Source organism: Mirounga angustirostris, unplaced genomic scaffold, assembly GCF_029215605.1.
Source record: "Mirounga angustirostris isolate CCGP_5_RB_7025 unplaced genomic scaffold, mMirAng1.0.hap1 SCAF_11, whole genome shotgun sequence".
Taxonomy (NCBI): Eukaryota; Metazoa; Chordata; class Mammalia; order Carnivora; family Phocidae; genus Mirounga; species Mirounga angustirostris.
In genome coordinates this window covers 41,504,286-41,521,523 of record NW_026991719.1, presented here as the reverse complement: position 1 = coordinate 41,521,523, position 17,238 = coordinate 41,504,286, and the positions used below count along the sequence as shown (strand labels likewise).

At 43.1% G+C, this 17,238-nt stretch overlaps 2 protein-coding genes across 6 annotated transcripts in view; both read right to left on the bottom strand.

Moving 5' to 3' along the window:
* ZNF81 (zinc finger protein 81) overlaps positions 1-17,238 on the bottom strand; it is a 101,938-nt gene that overhangs the window by 27,561 nt on the left and 57,139 nt on the right. For all 5 annotated transcript variants that reach the window (XM_064574004.1, XM_045876986.3, XM_064574002.1 and 2 more), the window contains one exon: positions 2,362-2,488. In XM_064574004.1, the coding sequence (XP_064430074.1) occupies positions 2,362-2,488 (127 nt within the window). The remainder of the gene's footprint in view (positions 1-2,361; positions 2,489-17,238) is intronic.
* On the bottom strand, positions 3,317-6,111 carry LOC123843177 (calponin-1-like). Its single transcript, XM_045872384.3, has one exon. It carries the CDS (start codon positions 4,259-4,261, stop codon positions 3,317-3,319), a length of 945 nt encoding a protein of 314 aa, XP_045728340.1. The 5' UTR covers positions 4,262-6,111.

Here is a 17,238-nt window from a genome sequence, read left to right as displayed (position 1 = left end):
ATGACATCACACTGAATGCACCTGATGAATGAGGACTAGTAACCACTCTTGACTTACTGTAAGATATTTATATGGCAGAGGGTAGGAAATAAATCTGACCACAATTTAGGGGCCATCTACCTTGGGGAAATTTCTAGGGGTAGAGCGGTATGGACCCACTGGACCCCTAGGAATTTCTAAGTGAAGAATAAGTTTTTGCCTCTGGCTCTTCCTACAAATAAAAAGAGGGACAATGGCTACTGAGCCCATGGACTTCAGAGGCAATATATTCCTCAGCTGGGTGTGTTATTCTGCCCCATTTACCATGTGATCCAAAAAACTGCTAGTTTTGAGCAGAGCCTGGAACAAAAGAAGGCTCTGCAAAGGTCCAGTGCCATACAAGCTGCTACTGGGGCCATATGATCTGGCAGATCCAGTGGTGCTTGAAGTGTCGGTGGCAGATGGGGATGGAGCCTTTGACAGGCCCTTAGGTGAACCACAGAGCAAATCTTGGGATTTGGGACCAAAGCCCTACCATCCTCTGGGGATAACTGCTCTCCTGTTGAGAAACAGCTTTTGGCTCCCTACTGGGTCTCAGTTTACTTGCTCACTGAAGTTAAGCATATTCATAGGTGGAAGAAAGGAAACTTAACAAGGACTACTTCAGTAATGGTCAGTGAACATGGAAGAGCCCAGTGCGGAATCCTCACACGGTGTTGGGACGCAAGAAATATGGCAAGCGGTGGAGACCCACTCAGAGGGGGCCCAAGTCCTTCTGATCAAGGCCCAGCCTGCAGATGGTGTGAGGTCAGTAGCAGCCCCTGGAGCACTGAGCCTGAGTCTTCCCGGAGTTGTGCTGCTTGGGGATGCAGTCCAAGGTGGGTGGCAAGCTCCTTCTAAGGCTAACTAATGGCACAAACTCAATTGTTAACAAGTACTGGAAGGGAACGTTGAAAAGCACTTTGCAGAGCGAATTCGAGAGAGCACGATGCTGTTAGGAGGTGTGACCTCAGATGAGATGTGGCAACTCCACACCCTTGACCCTGGGTGGCGGCTCTGCCCCTTCAGGCCGGTAACCAAGTCGGTGGCTTGCCCTCTGGAACTGAGGAGATGATGGTCTGTTGCATCCCATTTTCCCAGCCTGGGCCCTCTGGGCCTGTGGTGGCAGCAGCAGCCATCCTGGCCTCAGAACCATCCTTGAAATCATTCATCCCCCTTCCAGAAGGCTAATGCATGTGCACAGCGGAACAGACACCCTACAGCCTTCCCTCGTTGTTTCCTGTCTCTGTCCTCTTTGGTCAAAGCTAGCAGCATTTCCACTGACATGGCTGATGGGATCCACAGGTCATACTTCTGATCTCTTTAGCAACTGGCTGTCCATACCTTTGGTGTTCTTTCCAGAGTCCATCTCAGTTTTCGCACTATGGACAGGCTGAGCATTTTCCAAATCTTCAAGTTCTGCTTCTTCTCTTACTAACAATTCCTCTCCAATGTCTCTCTTTCCTCCTGCATTTTACTGTAAGCAGCAAGGAGAGCACAGGCCATGCCTCTAACGCTTTTGCTTAGAAATTTCCACAGCTAACTATCCAAGTTTATCACTTATGCTTTCTGCTTTTCACCCAACAGAACACAGTTCAATCAAGTTCTCTGCTACTTGGTAACAAGGATCTCCTTTCCTCCAGTTTCCAGTAACACACTCCTCACTCCATCTGAGACCTCACCCAAAGCCCCCTTAACGTCCATATTTCTACCAGTGAATCTCTTCAAGGCAATCTAGGCTTTCTCTATCAAGCACCTAAAACCTTTCCAGCCTCTACCCATTGTCCAATTCCAAAGCCGCTTCCATATTACAAAAATCTGTCTTAGTTTCCTAGGGCTGCTATAACAAAGTACCAGAAGCTGGGCAGCTCAAAACAACAGACATTCACTGAGTCACAGTTCTGGAAGCCAGAAGTCCGAAATCAAGGTGTCAGTAGGGCCATGCTCCTTTTGAAGGAGAACCTTCAATACGGGAAGGAACTCGTCCATGCTTCTCTCTGACCTCCTGGTGGCCTCGGGCATGTGTCGCCTTATAGATGCACCACTCCAGTGACGTGGCCATCTTCTTTTCCTTATGTGTCTTCACACTGTCTTTCCTCTGTGTGTGTCTGTCTCTATGTCTAGATTTCCCTTATTTTAAGTACACTGGTCATACTGGATTAGGACCCACCCAGAAGACCCCGTTTAAGCTTGATTACTTCTATAAAGACCCCAATTCCAAAAAAGAGCATATCCCGAGGTGCTTAGTCCTAACTGAGGTTAGGACTTCAACACAGTTTACTTGGAGGATACAGTTTTACCCCTAACACGCTCCTCGTAGTTTCTCCGAAGGGCTGGGCTTACCCACTGAGCGCAAGTGGCTGTAATTCTCCAGCGTCACATCCCGGTAAAGGCGTCTCTGAGCAGGGTCCAAGTGCTGCCACTCCTCCCTGCTGAAGTCCACAGTCACATCCTCGAATGACACGGAGACCTGTAACAACACAGTCCCGTTCAACGTGACAGGGTCAGCAGCGGGGGATAGGGAGAGGATCAGTAAGAAATTGTTTTTAATGATTTTTTCACCAGAATATGCTATACAGTATGCCTACAAAATACCTAGTTATGTGTAATGTTGTGTAACATACAAATATCTAATCGTAAACCTTTGCCATTCGTTGTGTACAACATTAAGTCAGTCTTTCATTTTTTTGAAGATTTTATTTATTTACCCATGAGAAGCAGAGGCAGGAGAAGCAGGCTCCCTGCAGAGCAGGAAGCTCGATTAGGGGGCTCGATCCCAGGACCCTGGGATCATGACCTGAGCCGAAGGCAGACGCTTAACCGACTGAGCCACCCAGGCACCCCCAGTCTTTCATTTTTAACATGTCTTAATAATTTTGTACAGGATTTGACCTTGATCCTATTTTGTTGTTCATTTTCTTGGGGGGGGGGTTCTTTATTGTTGTTCATTTTAATGGGAAGTCTGTGTTCTATAACTTTTATTTTTTTTATTTTGTTTTAATTTTACAGCCATTTTTTGTGCTCCAGTGAAAGAGAAAAAGAAAGTGCTCGCATTACAAATGCCATCCTCCCATCCACATATGCCAGTCGCTGCAAACCAAACCGTCCGCTGGGCCTCCGGGCATGCAGTTTGCTTCCACTGCAGGAATGGGGAGGGGCAGGCCAAGCCTGGGCTCTGGGGGTTCTGCTTGGGGGGAACTTCTTGTCCTGGGGGAATCCACCTGTAAGGGAGTCAGGGGACAGCTAGGGGTAGCTTTGCTCAGTGCGCATCCTTTGGGTGCTGTTGGGAACACCCTACTCAATTTTGGATCCTGCAGCGCTCCAAGGAGGAAGGCCCCCTTCCCCCACCACAGGCTCCCCAGTCTGACCCCCCAGTGCTAACCCTGTAGGCGGGTCCCAGGGGGCTGGAGGACACCATGCAGGGGGACGGGGTCGGTGGGGCCGGCTCAACCCTGCTGAGAGCACCAGCTGGCCTCCCTGGAGGGAAGGCAGGGTAGGGGGGCCCAGGGCCCCAGGCTGAGTTGTAGCAGTTGTGTGGGTGGTGGTCGTGGGCAGGCTTGCCCAGCTCTGAGTATTCAGGCGTCAGGCAGTTTTTGGGGTCATAGACCTGGCACAGCAGCCCATACACTGTCATGGCCTGCTGCCAGGCCCCCTTGTTGCTGCCCATCTTAAGGCTGATGTTGAGCATGTCACAATGCTCCATACCCAGCCCAGGCTTAAAGATCTGTTGCTTGGTCCCAGATGCAGTCAGGCCGGCCTGCCTGGCTCCCTTGTTGGTGCCTATCTGCAGGCTGATGGTGGCCTGGTCCAGGGGCCGGTCCTTGCCCAGCTTGGGGTCACAGAGGTGGCACGGGGTGCCACAGGCTGTCGTGCCCTGCTGGCTAGCAAATCTGTTGGTGCCCATCTGTAGCCTAATGATGTTCTGCCCTTCTCTTAGCTTCTCTGGCTCAAATTTCTGTTCCTGCTTCTCTGCGTACCTCACCCCTACATTCACCTTATTCCCTTTCGTCTTGGCCAGGGCTGGGAGGGTGGACTGCACCTGGGTGTGGTTGGTTTTCTCAAACAGGTCGTTGGCCTCAAAAATGTCAGCGGACTTCACCCCATACTTGGTGATGGCCTTGATGCAGCTGCCAATATTTTCCAGCTGGTGCCAATTTTGGGTCGACTCACCGACTTGCTTCATGGAGCCTGGCTGAAACTTACTGATGAACTTGCAAAGAATGCCATCTTTGAGGCCATCCATGAAATTGTTGCTGATGCGGTGCCCTGTCACCCCCTCGATCCATTCTTGAAGCTCCTACTCCTGCTTGTGGTCACACTTTTGGGCCAGCTTGTTCTCGACCTCAACAGACAACCCATAGGCGGGGCCCTGGTTGAAGTGAGCAGAGGACACGCTGGCTGGTGGTGGGCAGCAGTGGCAGTGGCACTGAAGACCGAGGCAGCAGCTAAGGCTCCATCTGCCTGTGTTCTAGAACTTCTAGAAGGAAGCATGCATACTTTTTTTTTTAACTTTACATAGCTCCCTCTACTCTTGCTCTAATTAATTCTTCACAAATATGACCATTTTCTCTTCATGCCTTTTTATTGCTCATTTCTAAGTGAATTCTGTAGTGGTGAGAAAATATACTCTGTACGATTTCAACATACGGTCTATCCGGAAGAATGTTCATGTGTCCCTGGAAAAGAATGTATATTCAGCTGTTGATGGCTGTAGTATTCTATAATATACAAATCAAGTTGGCTGAGTGTTGTTGAAATTTTCTATCACCATACTCATTTGTCTTCTACTTGTTCAACCAATTATTTGTCAACTTTCTGGTAAAAGCTGGCAAGGAAATGTTAAAGTGTATATGGCTATGCAAAGGATCTAGAATAGCCAAAGCAAGGAACAGTGTTGAGGATTTATATGTAATGATAAGTCTTACTATAAAGCTATGATACTTTAGATACTTCAGTGTGGTGTTGATGTAAGTACAGATAGATATACCAATGGAGCAGAATAGAGAGTCCGGAAACAGAACCATACACATACGGGCAACTGTTTTTTGACCAATGTACCAAAGTAATTCAATGGGGAAAAGAAAAGTCTTTTCAAAAAATTGTGCTGGAACAATGGATATAAGTTTTGGAGGAAAAAACAAACCTTGACCCATACCTTACACCACATACAAAAATTAACAATAATCAAGTTCCAGTATGACTGAATTAATTTTATCAGACCAACTTTCACATAGATAACAACTACACTCTGAACAAAATATTAAAAAAAAACTATCTGGAGATACTGAAGAGTAACAAAAATCAGGTATTTACTGGAAGAGAACTGACAATTAGAAGAAGGGATGGCACTGGATGGGTTTACCAAGTTTACAGCCTTTAGCTTGTAAAAAGACCTAGTCATGCCATGCAGGGTAACTGCAATTCCACTAGAAAAACTCCAGTCTTAACTGAACTTGAAGAATCAAAGGAGAGTTTTGCAGTCGTCATGACCACCAGAAAGACAAATTCACACAGAAAAAGGTGCCTGAGATCTATGTGTTAACGCTTCCTAATCTCTGGTTGAGTAAATAAATTAACTAAATTTGAGTTACCACACACCATAGAGGAGACAGTTGCCAATATGAGTCCAGCCAAATCAAGTGCTTGCTAAACCAAATGAAAAAAAATCAGCGATCTTCAGGGGAACTAAACAGAATTCAAAATGTCTACAATATATGATTCACAACAACCAAGATACAGTTGAAATTAATCAACATAGAAACAGAAAGGTATTGAGAGAAATAAAAGAAGTTCAAGAGGAAATGCAATCAGAGACTGACCCTGAACTGATTTAAATGCCGGAATTAGCAGTAAAAGATTTTAAACCAGCTATCTATAAGTATGCTCAAGAACATAAAGAAAAATATGTTCACAGTGAAAGAATAATAGGATAGTTCAACTGAGAAGAACTATAAAAATAACCATCTAGATTACTATGAACAATTATATGCGAACAAACTGGATGACCTAGAAGAAGTGGATAAATTCCTAGAAACACACAACCTACCAAGACTGAATCATGAAAAGACAGAAAATCTAAACAGACTGAATACTAATAAGAAGACTGAATCAGTAATCAAAAACCTCCCAACAAAGAAAAGTCCAGAATCAAACCGCTTCACTAAGAATTCCACCAAACAGGGCAGCTGGGTGGCTCAGTTGATTAAGCGACTGCCTTCGGCTCAGGTCATGATTCCGGAGTCCTGGGATCGAGTCCCACGTCGGGCTCCCGGCTCAGTGGGGAGCCTGCTTCTCCCTCTGACCCTATCCCCTCTCATGCTGTTTCTCTCTCTCTCAAATAAATAAATAAAATATTAAAAAAAAAAAAAGAATTCTACCAAACATTCAAAGAAGAATACCAATCCTTCTCAAACTCTTCCAAAAAACAGAAGGGAACACTTTGAAATTCATCTAACAAGGTCAAAATTACCCTGGTACCAAAACCAGACAAGGACACCACAAGACAAGAAAATTACAGCTAAATATCCCTGATGAATACAGATGCAAAAATCCTCAACAAAATATTACCAAAATGAATTCCACAATACATTAAAAGAACCCTACAAATTGATCAAATGGGATTCCAGTGCTATAAGGATGGTTCAACATCTGTAAATCAATCAATGTGACACACCACATTAACAAAATAAAGGATAAAAATCATATTATCATCTCAATAGATGCAGAAAAAGCATTTAACAAAGTTCAACATCCATTTATGATAAAAACTCTCAGCAAAGCAGGCATAGAGAGATGGTATCTCAACACAATAAAAACCATATATGACAAGCACACAGCTAACATCATAATCAACAGTGGAAAGCTGAAAGCTTTTCTAAGATCAGAAACAAGACAAAGATGCCCGCTCTTGCCACTTTTATTCAAGAGTATTGGAAGTCCTAGCCAGAGCAATTAGGCAAGAAAAAGAAATAAAAGGCATCCAAATCGAAAAGGAAGATGGAAAACTGTCACTGTTTGCAGATGACATCGTATTATATATAGAAAACCCTAAAGACTCCACCAAAAAATCTGTTAGAACTAAAAAATGAATTCAATGAAGTTGCAGGACACAAAAATCAATATACAAAAACAATGGATCGTGGATCACCACATCAAAAACTAATGATGTATTGTATGGTGACTAACATAATATAATAAAATTTAAAAAAAAATCTGTTGTGTTTCTATACACTAATAATGAATTACCAGAAAAAGAAATTAAGAAAACAATCCCATTTATAACTGCATTAAGAAAAATACCTATGTTAAAAAAAAAGAAAAAGAAAAATACCTAGGAATAAATTATCCAAGGATGTAAAAGAACTATACATTGAAAATTATAACACATTGATGAAAGAAACTAAATAAAACAAGTAAACAGAAAGATATTCTGTGCTCATGGATAGGAAGAATTAATACTGTTAAGATATTACCAAATTACCAAATATTACATTACCAAAAGCAATCTACAGATTCACTGCAATCCCTGTCAAAATTCCAATGGCATTTTTCAGAGAAATAGAACAAACCTAAAATACTTATGGAACCACAAAAGACCCTAAATAGCCAAAGCAATCTTCAGAAAGAACAAAGCTGGAGGTATCACAACCTAGATTTCAAACTGTATTATAAAGCTGTAACAATCAAAACAGTATGATGTTAGCATAAAAACAGACACTTTAAATCAATTGAACAGAAGACAGAGCCCATAAATTAGCCCACCCCATATGGTCATTAATTTACAACAAAAGGGATAAAAATATACAGTGGAGAAAAGAAAATCTTTTCAATAAATGGTGTTGAGAAAACTGGACAACTACATGCAAAACAATGAAACTGGGCCACATTCTTATACCATACACAAAAATAAATTCAAAACGGATTAAAGACTTAAATGTGGGACCTGAAACCATAAAACCCATAGAAGAAAACATAGGCAATAATCTCTTTGACATCAGTCTAAGCAACATTTTTTGTAGCTACGTCTCCTCAGGCAAGGGAAACAAAAGCAAACATAAACTATTGAGACTACACCAAAATAAAAAGCTTATGCACAGCAAAGGAAACCATCAACAAAACAAAAAGGCAGCCTAGTGAATGTGAGAAGATATTTGCAAATGATATATCCAATAAGGTGTTATATCCAAAATACATAAAGAACTTATAAAACTCAATTCCAAAAAAACCCCACCAAATAATCTGATTTATCAATAGGCAGAAGACCAGAATAGAAATTCTTCCAAAAAAGACATCCATGAAAAGATGCTCAACATCACTGATCATCAGGGAAATGCAAATCAAAACCACAGTGAGATATCGCCTTATACCCTTCAGAATGGCTAGAATAAAAAAGAAATAACAAGTGGTGAGGATGTGGAGAAACAGGAATCCTTGTGTACTGTTGGTGGGAATGTAAACTGGTGCAGCCACTGGGAAAAATAATGTGGAGGCTCCTCAAAAAATTAAAAATATGATCCAGCAATTCCACTACTGGGTATTTACCCAAAGAAAATGAAATCACTAATTCAAAAAGATATATGCTCCTTTGTTAACTGCAGCATTATTTACAAGGGCCAAGATATGGAAGCAATCCAAGTGTCCATCGATAGATGAATGGATAAAGAAGATGTGGTATATAAAATGACATATTACTCAGCCAAAGGAACGAGTGAGATCTTGCCATCTGTGACAACATGGATGGACCTAGAGGGTATTATGGCAAGTAAAGTAAGTCAGACAGAGAATACAAATACCATATGACTTCACTTGTATGTGGAATCTAAAAAACAAGACAAATGAACAAACAAAAAACAGACTCTTAAATATAAAGAACAAACTGGTGGTTGCCAGAAGGGAGATGAGAGGGGAGATGGGTGAAATAGATAAAGGGGATTAAGAGGTACAAACTTACAGTTATAAAATAAATAAGTCATGAGATGAAAAGTACAGCAAAGGAAATACAGTCAATGATACTGTAATAATGTATGGTGACTACACTTATTGTACTGAGCGTGGACTAAGGTATAGAATTGTTGAATCAAGACTGCATACCTGAAACTAACATGATATTTTATGTTAGTTATATTTCTATTTCATTTTTTTAAAGATTTTATTTATTTATCTGAGAGAGAGAGAGCAGAGAGAGAGAGAGAGAGCATGGGTGGGGGTGAGGGGCAGAGGGAGAGGGACAAGCAGACTCCCCGCCGAGCAGGGAGCCCGATGCAGGGCTCGATCCCAGGACCCTGGGATCATGACCTGGGCCAAAGGCAGACACTTTAACCGACCGAGCCACCCAGGCGCCATGTAGTTATATTTCAATTTTTAAAAAAGGAAAAAAAAAAACCCTAAAACTAAAAAAAACCAAAAAACAAACAAACAAACAAAAACCCTAAAAGTGCCATAGAAGAAGACATAAGAGAATATCTTTGCAACACTGGGTCAAGCAAGGATTTCTTGACATAGTACAAAAAACAATAAATATAAAAGAAAATTTGGATAAATGGGACCTTACCAAAATTAAAACTTCTGCTCATCAAAAGATGCCATTAAGAAAATGAAAAATCAAGACACAGCCTGGGAGAAAATATTTGCAATACATACACAAAACACCCATAGTTAGAATGTAGAAAGAACTCCTACATGGGTATTAGGGAGGGCACGTACTGCATGGAGCACTGGGTGTTATACGCAAACAATGAATCAACGGAAAACTACATCAAAAACTAATGATGTACTGTATGGTGACTAACATAACATGATAAAATAAAAAAAATATTCTAGGGACGCCTGGGTGGCTCAGTCGGTTAAGCGTCTGCCTTCGGCTCAGGTCGTGATCCCAGGGTCCTGGGATCGAGTCCCGCATCGGGCTCCCTGCTCCGCGGGGAGCCTGTTTCTCCCTCTGCCTCTGCCTCTCTCTCTCTCTATCTCTCATGAATAAATAAATAAAATCTTAAAAAAAATATATTCTAGGGGCACCTGGGTGGCTCAGTCGTTAAGCATCTGGCTTTGGCTTAGGTCATGATCCTAGGGTCCTGGGATCAAGCCCCACATCGGGCTCCCTGCTTGGCAGGAAGCCTGCTTCTCCCTCTCCTCCTGCTTGTGTCCCCTCTCTTGCTGTGTCTCTCTCTGTCAAATAAATAAATAAAATCTTTAAAAAAAAAATATTCTAGAACGATGATGTTAGTTCAAAAAAAAAAAGAACTCCTACAAAGTAATAACAAAAAAGACACATAATCCAACTTTTTTAAATGGGCAAAATCCTTGAACAGACACCAAAAAAGATCTACAAATGGCCAATAAAGCGTATGAAAAGATGTTCAACAGCTTTATCCATGATAACCAAACACTAGAAACATTCAAAATGTTCATCGGCAGGTGACTGCATATACAAATTGTGCTATATTCATACAACGGAATACTCAGCAATAAAAGGGAAAGAGCTGGTGACAGACACAACCTGAATGACTCTCCAAAATATTCTGTTCATTTAGAAATAGAAGCCAAACACAGACCAAATGATAATCAAGAACAAGCAGAGCTAATCTATAGGGATTAAAATTCTTAAAAATGGCTGCCTCAGGGGTAGGATATTGACTGGTCAAGAGGGTGATGGACCTGTTCTGTATTTTAGTTTGAGTGGTGGTTACATAGATATATCTGTCAAAACTCATCAAACTATATATAATTCAATGTCTTTCAAATATAACTCGGTTTCAAAAAACACAGAAAACAAAAGTGCATGTTAGAAATATATTTAGGGTACCCTGTGGGCCCCAAAGAGAAAGTAGTTCTACTGGAGGTGTAGGTTTAGGGTCCTTAGAGTTGGTAGCATTTAAACAGAATTTTGGGGGGGTAAGTAAGTATGACGGAGATAAATGGGGGAAAATATTTTCTAAGAAAGATAAAGAGAAAGGTGTGGAGAAAGGAAAATACATGGTAATTAAGGAAAAAAGGAATAGCTCTGTAAAAAGGAGAGAAGACTGTAAAATATGTCAGGCAGGTGATTATAAGAAAAAAATCCAGGAAGTATGCTAGAGTCTGATCATGAAAACAGTGTAAATTCTTTTCATAATACAGTCGTACCTTGTTTTATCGGGCTTCACTTAATTGCATTTTTTACAAATTGAAGGTCTGTTGCAACCCTGCATTGAGCAAATCTATCGGCACCATTTTCCCAACAGCATTTGCTCATTTTGTGTCTGTGTCACATTTTGGTAATTCTCGCAGTATTTCAAACTTTTTAATTATTATTTTCTTTGTTATGGTGATCTGAGATCAGTGATCTTGGATGTCACTATTGTAACTGTTTTGCAGTGCCATGAACTGCGTCCATATAAGACAGCGAACTTAACTGATAAATGTGTGTGTTCTGACTGCTCCACTCACCAGCCATCCCCCTCATCTCTCTCCCTTTCCCTGGGCCTCCCTATTCCCTGAGACACAACAGTATTGAAATCAGACCCATTAATAACCGTACAATGGCCTCCAAGTGTTCAAGTGGAAGGAAAACTCACATGTCTCTCACTTTAGACCCAAAGCTAGGCCTCTTGCCCCAGTTAGCCAAGTTGTGAACGCAAAGACAAGTTCTTGAAGGAAACTAAGTGCTCCTTTAGTGAACGCAGGAATGATAAGAAAGCGAAACAACCTTCTTGCTGATGTGGAGAAAGTTGTAGTAGTCTGGGAAAGAAGACCAAATCAGCAAACGCATTCCCTTAAGCCAAAGCCTACTCCAGAGCAAGGCCCCAACTCTCTTCAATTCTGTGAAAGCTGACAGAGGTGAGGAGGCTGCAGAAGAAAGGTCTGAAGCTAGCAGACGCTGGTTCATGAGGTGCAAAGAAAGAAGCTGTCTCCTTAACATAAAAGCGCCAGGGGTTGGCTGCCCAGTGCTGATGGAGGAGTTGCAGCAAGGTATCCCGAAGATCCAGCTAATAAGAGCATTCACGAAGATGGCTACATTAAAAAACACATCTTAACGTAGATGAAACAGCCTTCTGTTTGAAAGAAGATGCCAGCTGGGACTTTCAGAGCTAGAGAGACGTCAATGCCTGGCTTCAAAGCTTCAGAGGCCAGGCTGACTCTCTTGTTAGAGGCCAATGCAGCTGGTGACTTTAGGTTGAAGCCAGGGCTCATTTACCATTCTGAAAAGCCCAGGGCTCTTAAGAATGATGCTAAATCGGGGCGCCTGGGTGGCTCAGTCGGTTAAGCGGCTGCCTTCGGCTCAGGTCATGAGCCCAGGGTCCTGGGATCGAGCCCCACGTCGGGCTCCCTGCTCAGCGGGGAGCCTGCTTCTCCCTCTCCCTCTGCCTGCCGCTCTGCCTACTTGTGCTCTCTCTCTATCTCTCTGTCAAATAAATAAATAAAATCTTAAAGAAAAAAAAGAATGATGCTAAATCGACTCTGTCAGTGCTCTATAAATGGAACAAAGCCCGGATGACAGCATATCTGCTTACAACATGGTTTACTGAATATTTTAAGCCCACTGTTGAGACCAGCTGTTTAGAAACAAAGATTCCTTTCAAAATATGGCTGCTCACTGACAATGCACCTGGTCACCCAAGAGCTCTGATGGAGATGGACAAGGAGATTAATGCTGTTCTCACTCCTGCTAACACAACATTCATTCTGCAGCCCATGGATCAAGGAGTAATTTTAACTTTCAAGTCTTACTATTTAAGAAATCCGGGGTGCCTGGGTGGCTCAGTCGTTAAGCATCTGCCTTCGGTTCAGGTCATGATCCCAGGGTCCTGGGATCGAGCCTTGCATCGGGCTCCCTGCTCCTCGGGGAGCCTGCTTCTCCCTCTCCCATTCCCCCTGCTTGTGATCCCTCTCTCACAGTGTCTCTCTCTGTCAAATAAATAAAATCTTTAAAAAAAAATTAAAAAAAAAAAAAAGAAATCCACTTTGTAAGACTATAGCTGCCAGAGATGGTGACTCCTCTGATGGATCTGGGCAAAGTAAATTGAAAACCTTCTGGAAAGGATTCACCATTTTAGATGCCATTAAGAACATTCATGATTCATGGGAAGAGGTCAAAATATCAACATAACAGGAGTTAAGAAGATGTTGATTCCAACCTGCCCTCATGGATGACCTTGAGGGGTTCAAGACTTCAGTGGAGGAAGTAACTGCAGATGTGGAGAAATAGCACAAGAGAACTAGAATTAGAAGTGGAGCCTGAAGATGTCAGAGAATTGCAGTCTCACGATGAAACTTTAATGGGTGAGGAGCTGCTTCTTATGGATAAGCAAAGAAAATGGCTTTATGTAAGCTCTACACCCACCAGAGGGTGTGAACTCATGATCTCGAGATCAAGAGTCACATGCTTTACTGACTGAGCCAGCCAGGTGCCCCAGCAAGTGGCTTCTTGAGATGGAATCTACTCCTGGTGAAGATGCTGTGAAGATCATTGAAATGACAACAAAGGGTTCAGAATACGACATAAATTTAGTTGATAGAGCAGTGGCAGGGTTTGGGAGGACTGACTCCAATTTTGAAAGAAATTCTACTGTGGGTAGAATGCCATCAAACAGCATCACATGCTACACAAAAATCATTTGTGAAAGGAAGAGTCAATCGACGCAGCAAACTTCATTGTTGTCTTGTTTTAAGAAATTGCCACAGGCACCCTGACCTTCAGCATCCACCACCCTGATCAGTCAACAGCCATCAACACTGAGGTAAGATCCTCCACTGGCAAAAAGATTATGACTCGCTAAAAGCTCCAGGTGATGGTCAGCATTTTTTAGCAATAAAGTATTTTTTAATTAAGGTATCTACATTTTTTTAGACAGAATGGTATTGCACCCTCTGTAGACTACAGTATAGTGTAAACATCACTTTTATATGCACAGGGAATCCAAAAAATTCATTTGACTCACTTTATTGCAATATTCCTTTTATTGCAATGGTCTGGATCCAAACCTGAGAGATCTCCAAGGTATGCCTGTAGATCACCATTGAAGTGTTTTATATATCAGGAAAGAGATATGACTTGAGTTTCATATTAAAATGATTATCTTTCTGGGGCACCTGGGTGGCTCAGTCGGTTAAGCATCTGCCTTCAGCTCATGATCTCAGGGTCCTGGGATCGAGTCCCATGTCAGGCTCCCCGCTCAGCAGGGAGTCTGCTTGTTTTTCTCCCTCTGCCCCTCCCCCTGCCTGTGGGTGCTCTCTCTCTCTGAAATAAAATCTTTTTTAAAATTCTAAAAAATGATTATCTTTCCTCTAAGTACTGCACTTTAGGATAAATAGTGGGTTATAGAACTTTATTCTTTGCAGAAGTATTCCAGCTAACAGGTGCTAATAAAAGCAGAGATCTTCAAAGGGTGGAAAACTATCAGGTGAAAGACTGAAGGAACTTTACAATCTAGATCAGGTTGATGACTCCTGAACACACGGAGAGAGATAACCAGGCATTACATGCCTCCAGCAAGCATTCACCACCACCTATGAAGTATTCTTGCCAAAAAAAATTAAATCTCAATTGATCAGGCCTCTAGGTTTATCAGTTCAAATTAAAATGGAGATACAGGAACTGTTAAATAAACAACCACCAGAATACAATTAGCAAATTCCAAAACTGTGGGACCTAGGTCGGGGCAAAGGGCCCAGTTTCTTCGCAAATAAATAGCAAGGGGAAAAACACAAGGGAGGAGAAAGTGTCAGACCTGTTACAAATTAAAAGGGATTTGAGAGACTATTGAGAGACAATTCTCCAGGCGTCTCACATTTCTGCATGCCTTGCAAGCAGCCTCACTGACTGCCTTTTTTTCTGAACTTCAGAGAGAGAGAGAGAGAGAGAGCGCACATGAACTGGGGGAAGGGGCAGAGGGAGAAGCAGACTCCCTGCTGAGCATGGAGCCTAACTCAGGGCTTGATCCCAGGATCCTGGGATCATGACCTGAGCCAAAGACAGATGCTCAACTGACTGAGCCACCCAGGCACCACCCCCCCACCGCCGAACTGTCTTTTCAAGCATGTTTATACAGCAAACAGCCTTAAAAGATATAGTCCCCCAACTCCAGAGCAAGGGACAGGTTATATAAATTATACTCAAGGTAATGTCCGGTGCCTGGGTGGCTCAGCAGGAAGGCTCAGCCTCTCCCTCTGCTGCTCCCCCTGCTTGTGCTCTCTAGCTCCCTCTCTCTGTCAAATAAATAAATAAAATCTTTTTTAAAAAGATAATTTCTCCTTCCGGGCAAAGATGAGGCAGGCTTACTGCTCATTATGAAAGATTTGGGGTCCATAGGTTTGGGGGTTCCTCCCATATAATGGAACCCACTGCATGTGCAAGTATCCTCTGGCCCTCTTTGTGTCACCATGTGGGAACTGGGGCTTCGAGAAGTGGCAAATGTTCACAGTGACTCCCACGACTGTCCTGAGTGTTCAAAAGTCCTTTGTCTCTGACTCGGCAGTCTCATGTCTTCTGCCAGCCTCCATGAAACCGTGGCAGGCTAAGTTGTTAGCTTGCAAACGGGATAAAATTTCAGACCCTTCACAGTTCTTTGGAGGTTTGGGTGATTAGGAATGGTTTCGCCCAGAGATGTGGCTTTCTGGAAAAGGAAGAATGAGGGCCTCGTGGGCCTCTCTGGTAGACAGAATGATGACCCTACCATCGCCACTATAAAGATGTTTACATCCTAATCCCTGGGACCTGGGACCTTTGAGGGAAGTCCATGGGAGCCAGCAATGAATATGCTGACCTTATGAAGGTTCCCCTGTCACACAAAACTTATATTAAGTGAATATGTATGCTCTTCTCTTATTGATCTGTCTTTGTCAGTTTCACTTTCAGACCCAGCCGGGGACCCTAAGAAGGTCAAGGAAAACTTTTTTCTCCCTTATGCTATCATGAAAATGGGCAGCGAGTGCCCCCAGATTAAAGTGGGTATCCTAAAAAGAAAAAGGTGCCACTGTCCTCGGAAAGCATGAGTTAGCCAATGGGCACAGCTAGAAAGCAACGTGGCTGTGTCTATGGAATCGAGGCATTCCCGAAGTTGAAACATGAGGACCTAGCCACCTGACACAGTGCTCTGTGCATCCTGAAAACATAAGATGTTCATTTGGGTAAGCCCTGAGTAGCCGCTCCATGGTTCAAACCCAAAGGTAAACATAAAGACTTGCTGGCTGGCATGGATCCACCCTCCCACTCTATGCCTCACCCCTTCCTCTCTTTTGACCCTGAACTCAGCTGCTTTGAAGAAATGATTAGGGGTGGGCCAGAGGCTCTCTGTTCCCAAGAGGGACCAAAGGCCATACATACCCCCCGAGTACTCTGGAGAACTTCAGGGATGGGAGTGCTCAGATTTTTAAAGCTCTGTTAGAGACAGGTACCTGAGACCATCCTATCTGATCTCAAGGGGGCAAGGGAATACACAAATTCAACTGATGGGGTTTTGGTATGGATTAGCGAGCAAAGGAAGGTAAAGTGACGGGGGTGCGGGGTGGGGGGGCTTTGGGCCAATTCAGGGTACAGTCATTGTGGCTTCCATGGCTAAACGCATCACTGGTATGGTGTTTCATGGGCTTGTTCTATGAATGTTCATAAAGTCCAAAGGGGGTCCCTCCCATTCAGGGACTGCTCTAGGTAAAGACATGGTAGTGGGACATGCAAATTGCTCCCCAACCTATCTCCCTATCCTCTCCCGGGTGGCCCAAGAGAAACAGCAGAGAATCCCTGGAGGACAAAGGGAAGTCACTGCCTTAAGTTTTCTTTTCTGTCCCAGTGGAGTTGGAAGACGCTCTTCCATGGGTCTCTCATGCTCTGCTGGGTAGGACAAGAAAGCAAGGCTCTAAACGCTTGTTTCCTGGCATTTCTCAGGTTCGTGTGTGTGGCGAGCAACTTTGAAGCTGGTTTCCAGGCTGCTAGTAAGCAGCAGATTACCCAGGCTCTGTCGTGCAACTCATTGCCTGCGGAGACAGCTGTCAAGGACAACCTGAGTTGCCCCTGGGAGAACTACGACTTGGGGTAAGGTTAAAAACATGGACAAATGCTCCACGTCACTCACCATCAGGGAAATACAAATCAAAATCACAATGAGATACCACCTTATACCAGCTAAAATGGCAAAAATTAACAAGACAGGAAACAACAAATGTTGGAGAGGTTGTGGAGAAAGGGGAATCCTCTTACACTGTTGGTAGGAATGCAAGCTGGTACAGCCACTCTGGAAAACAGTATGG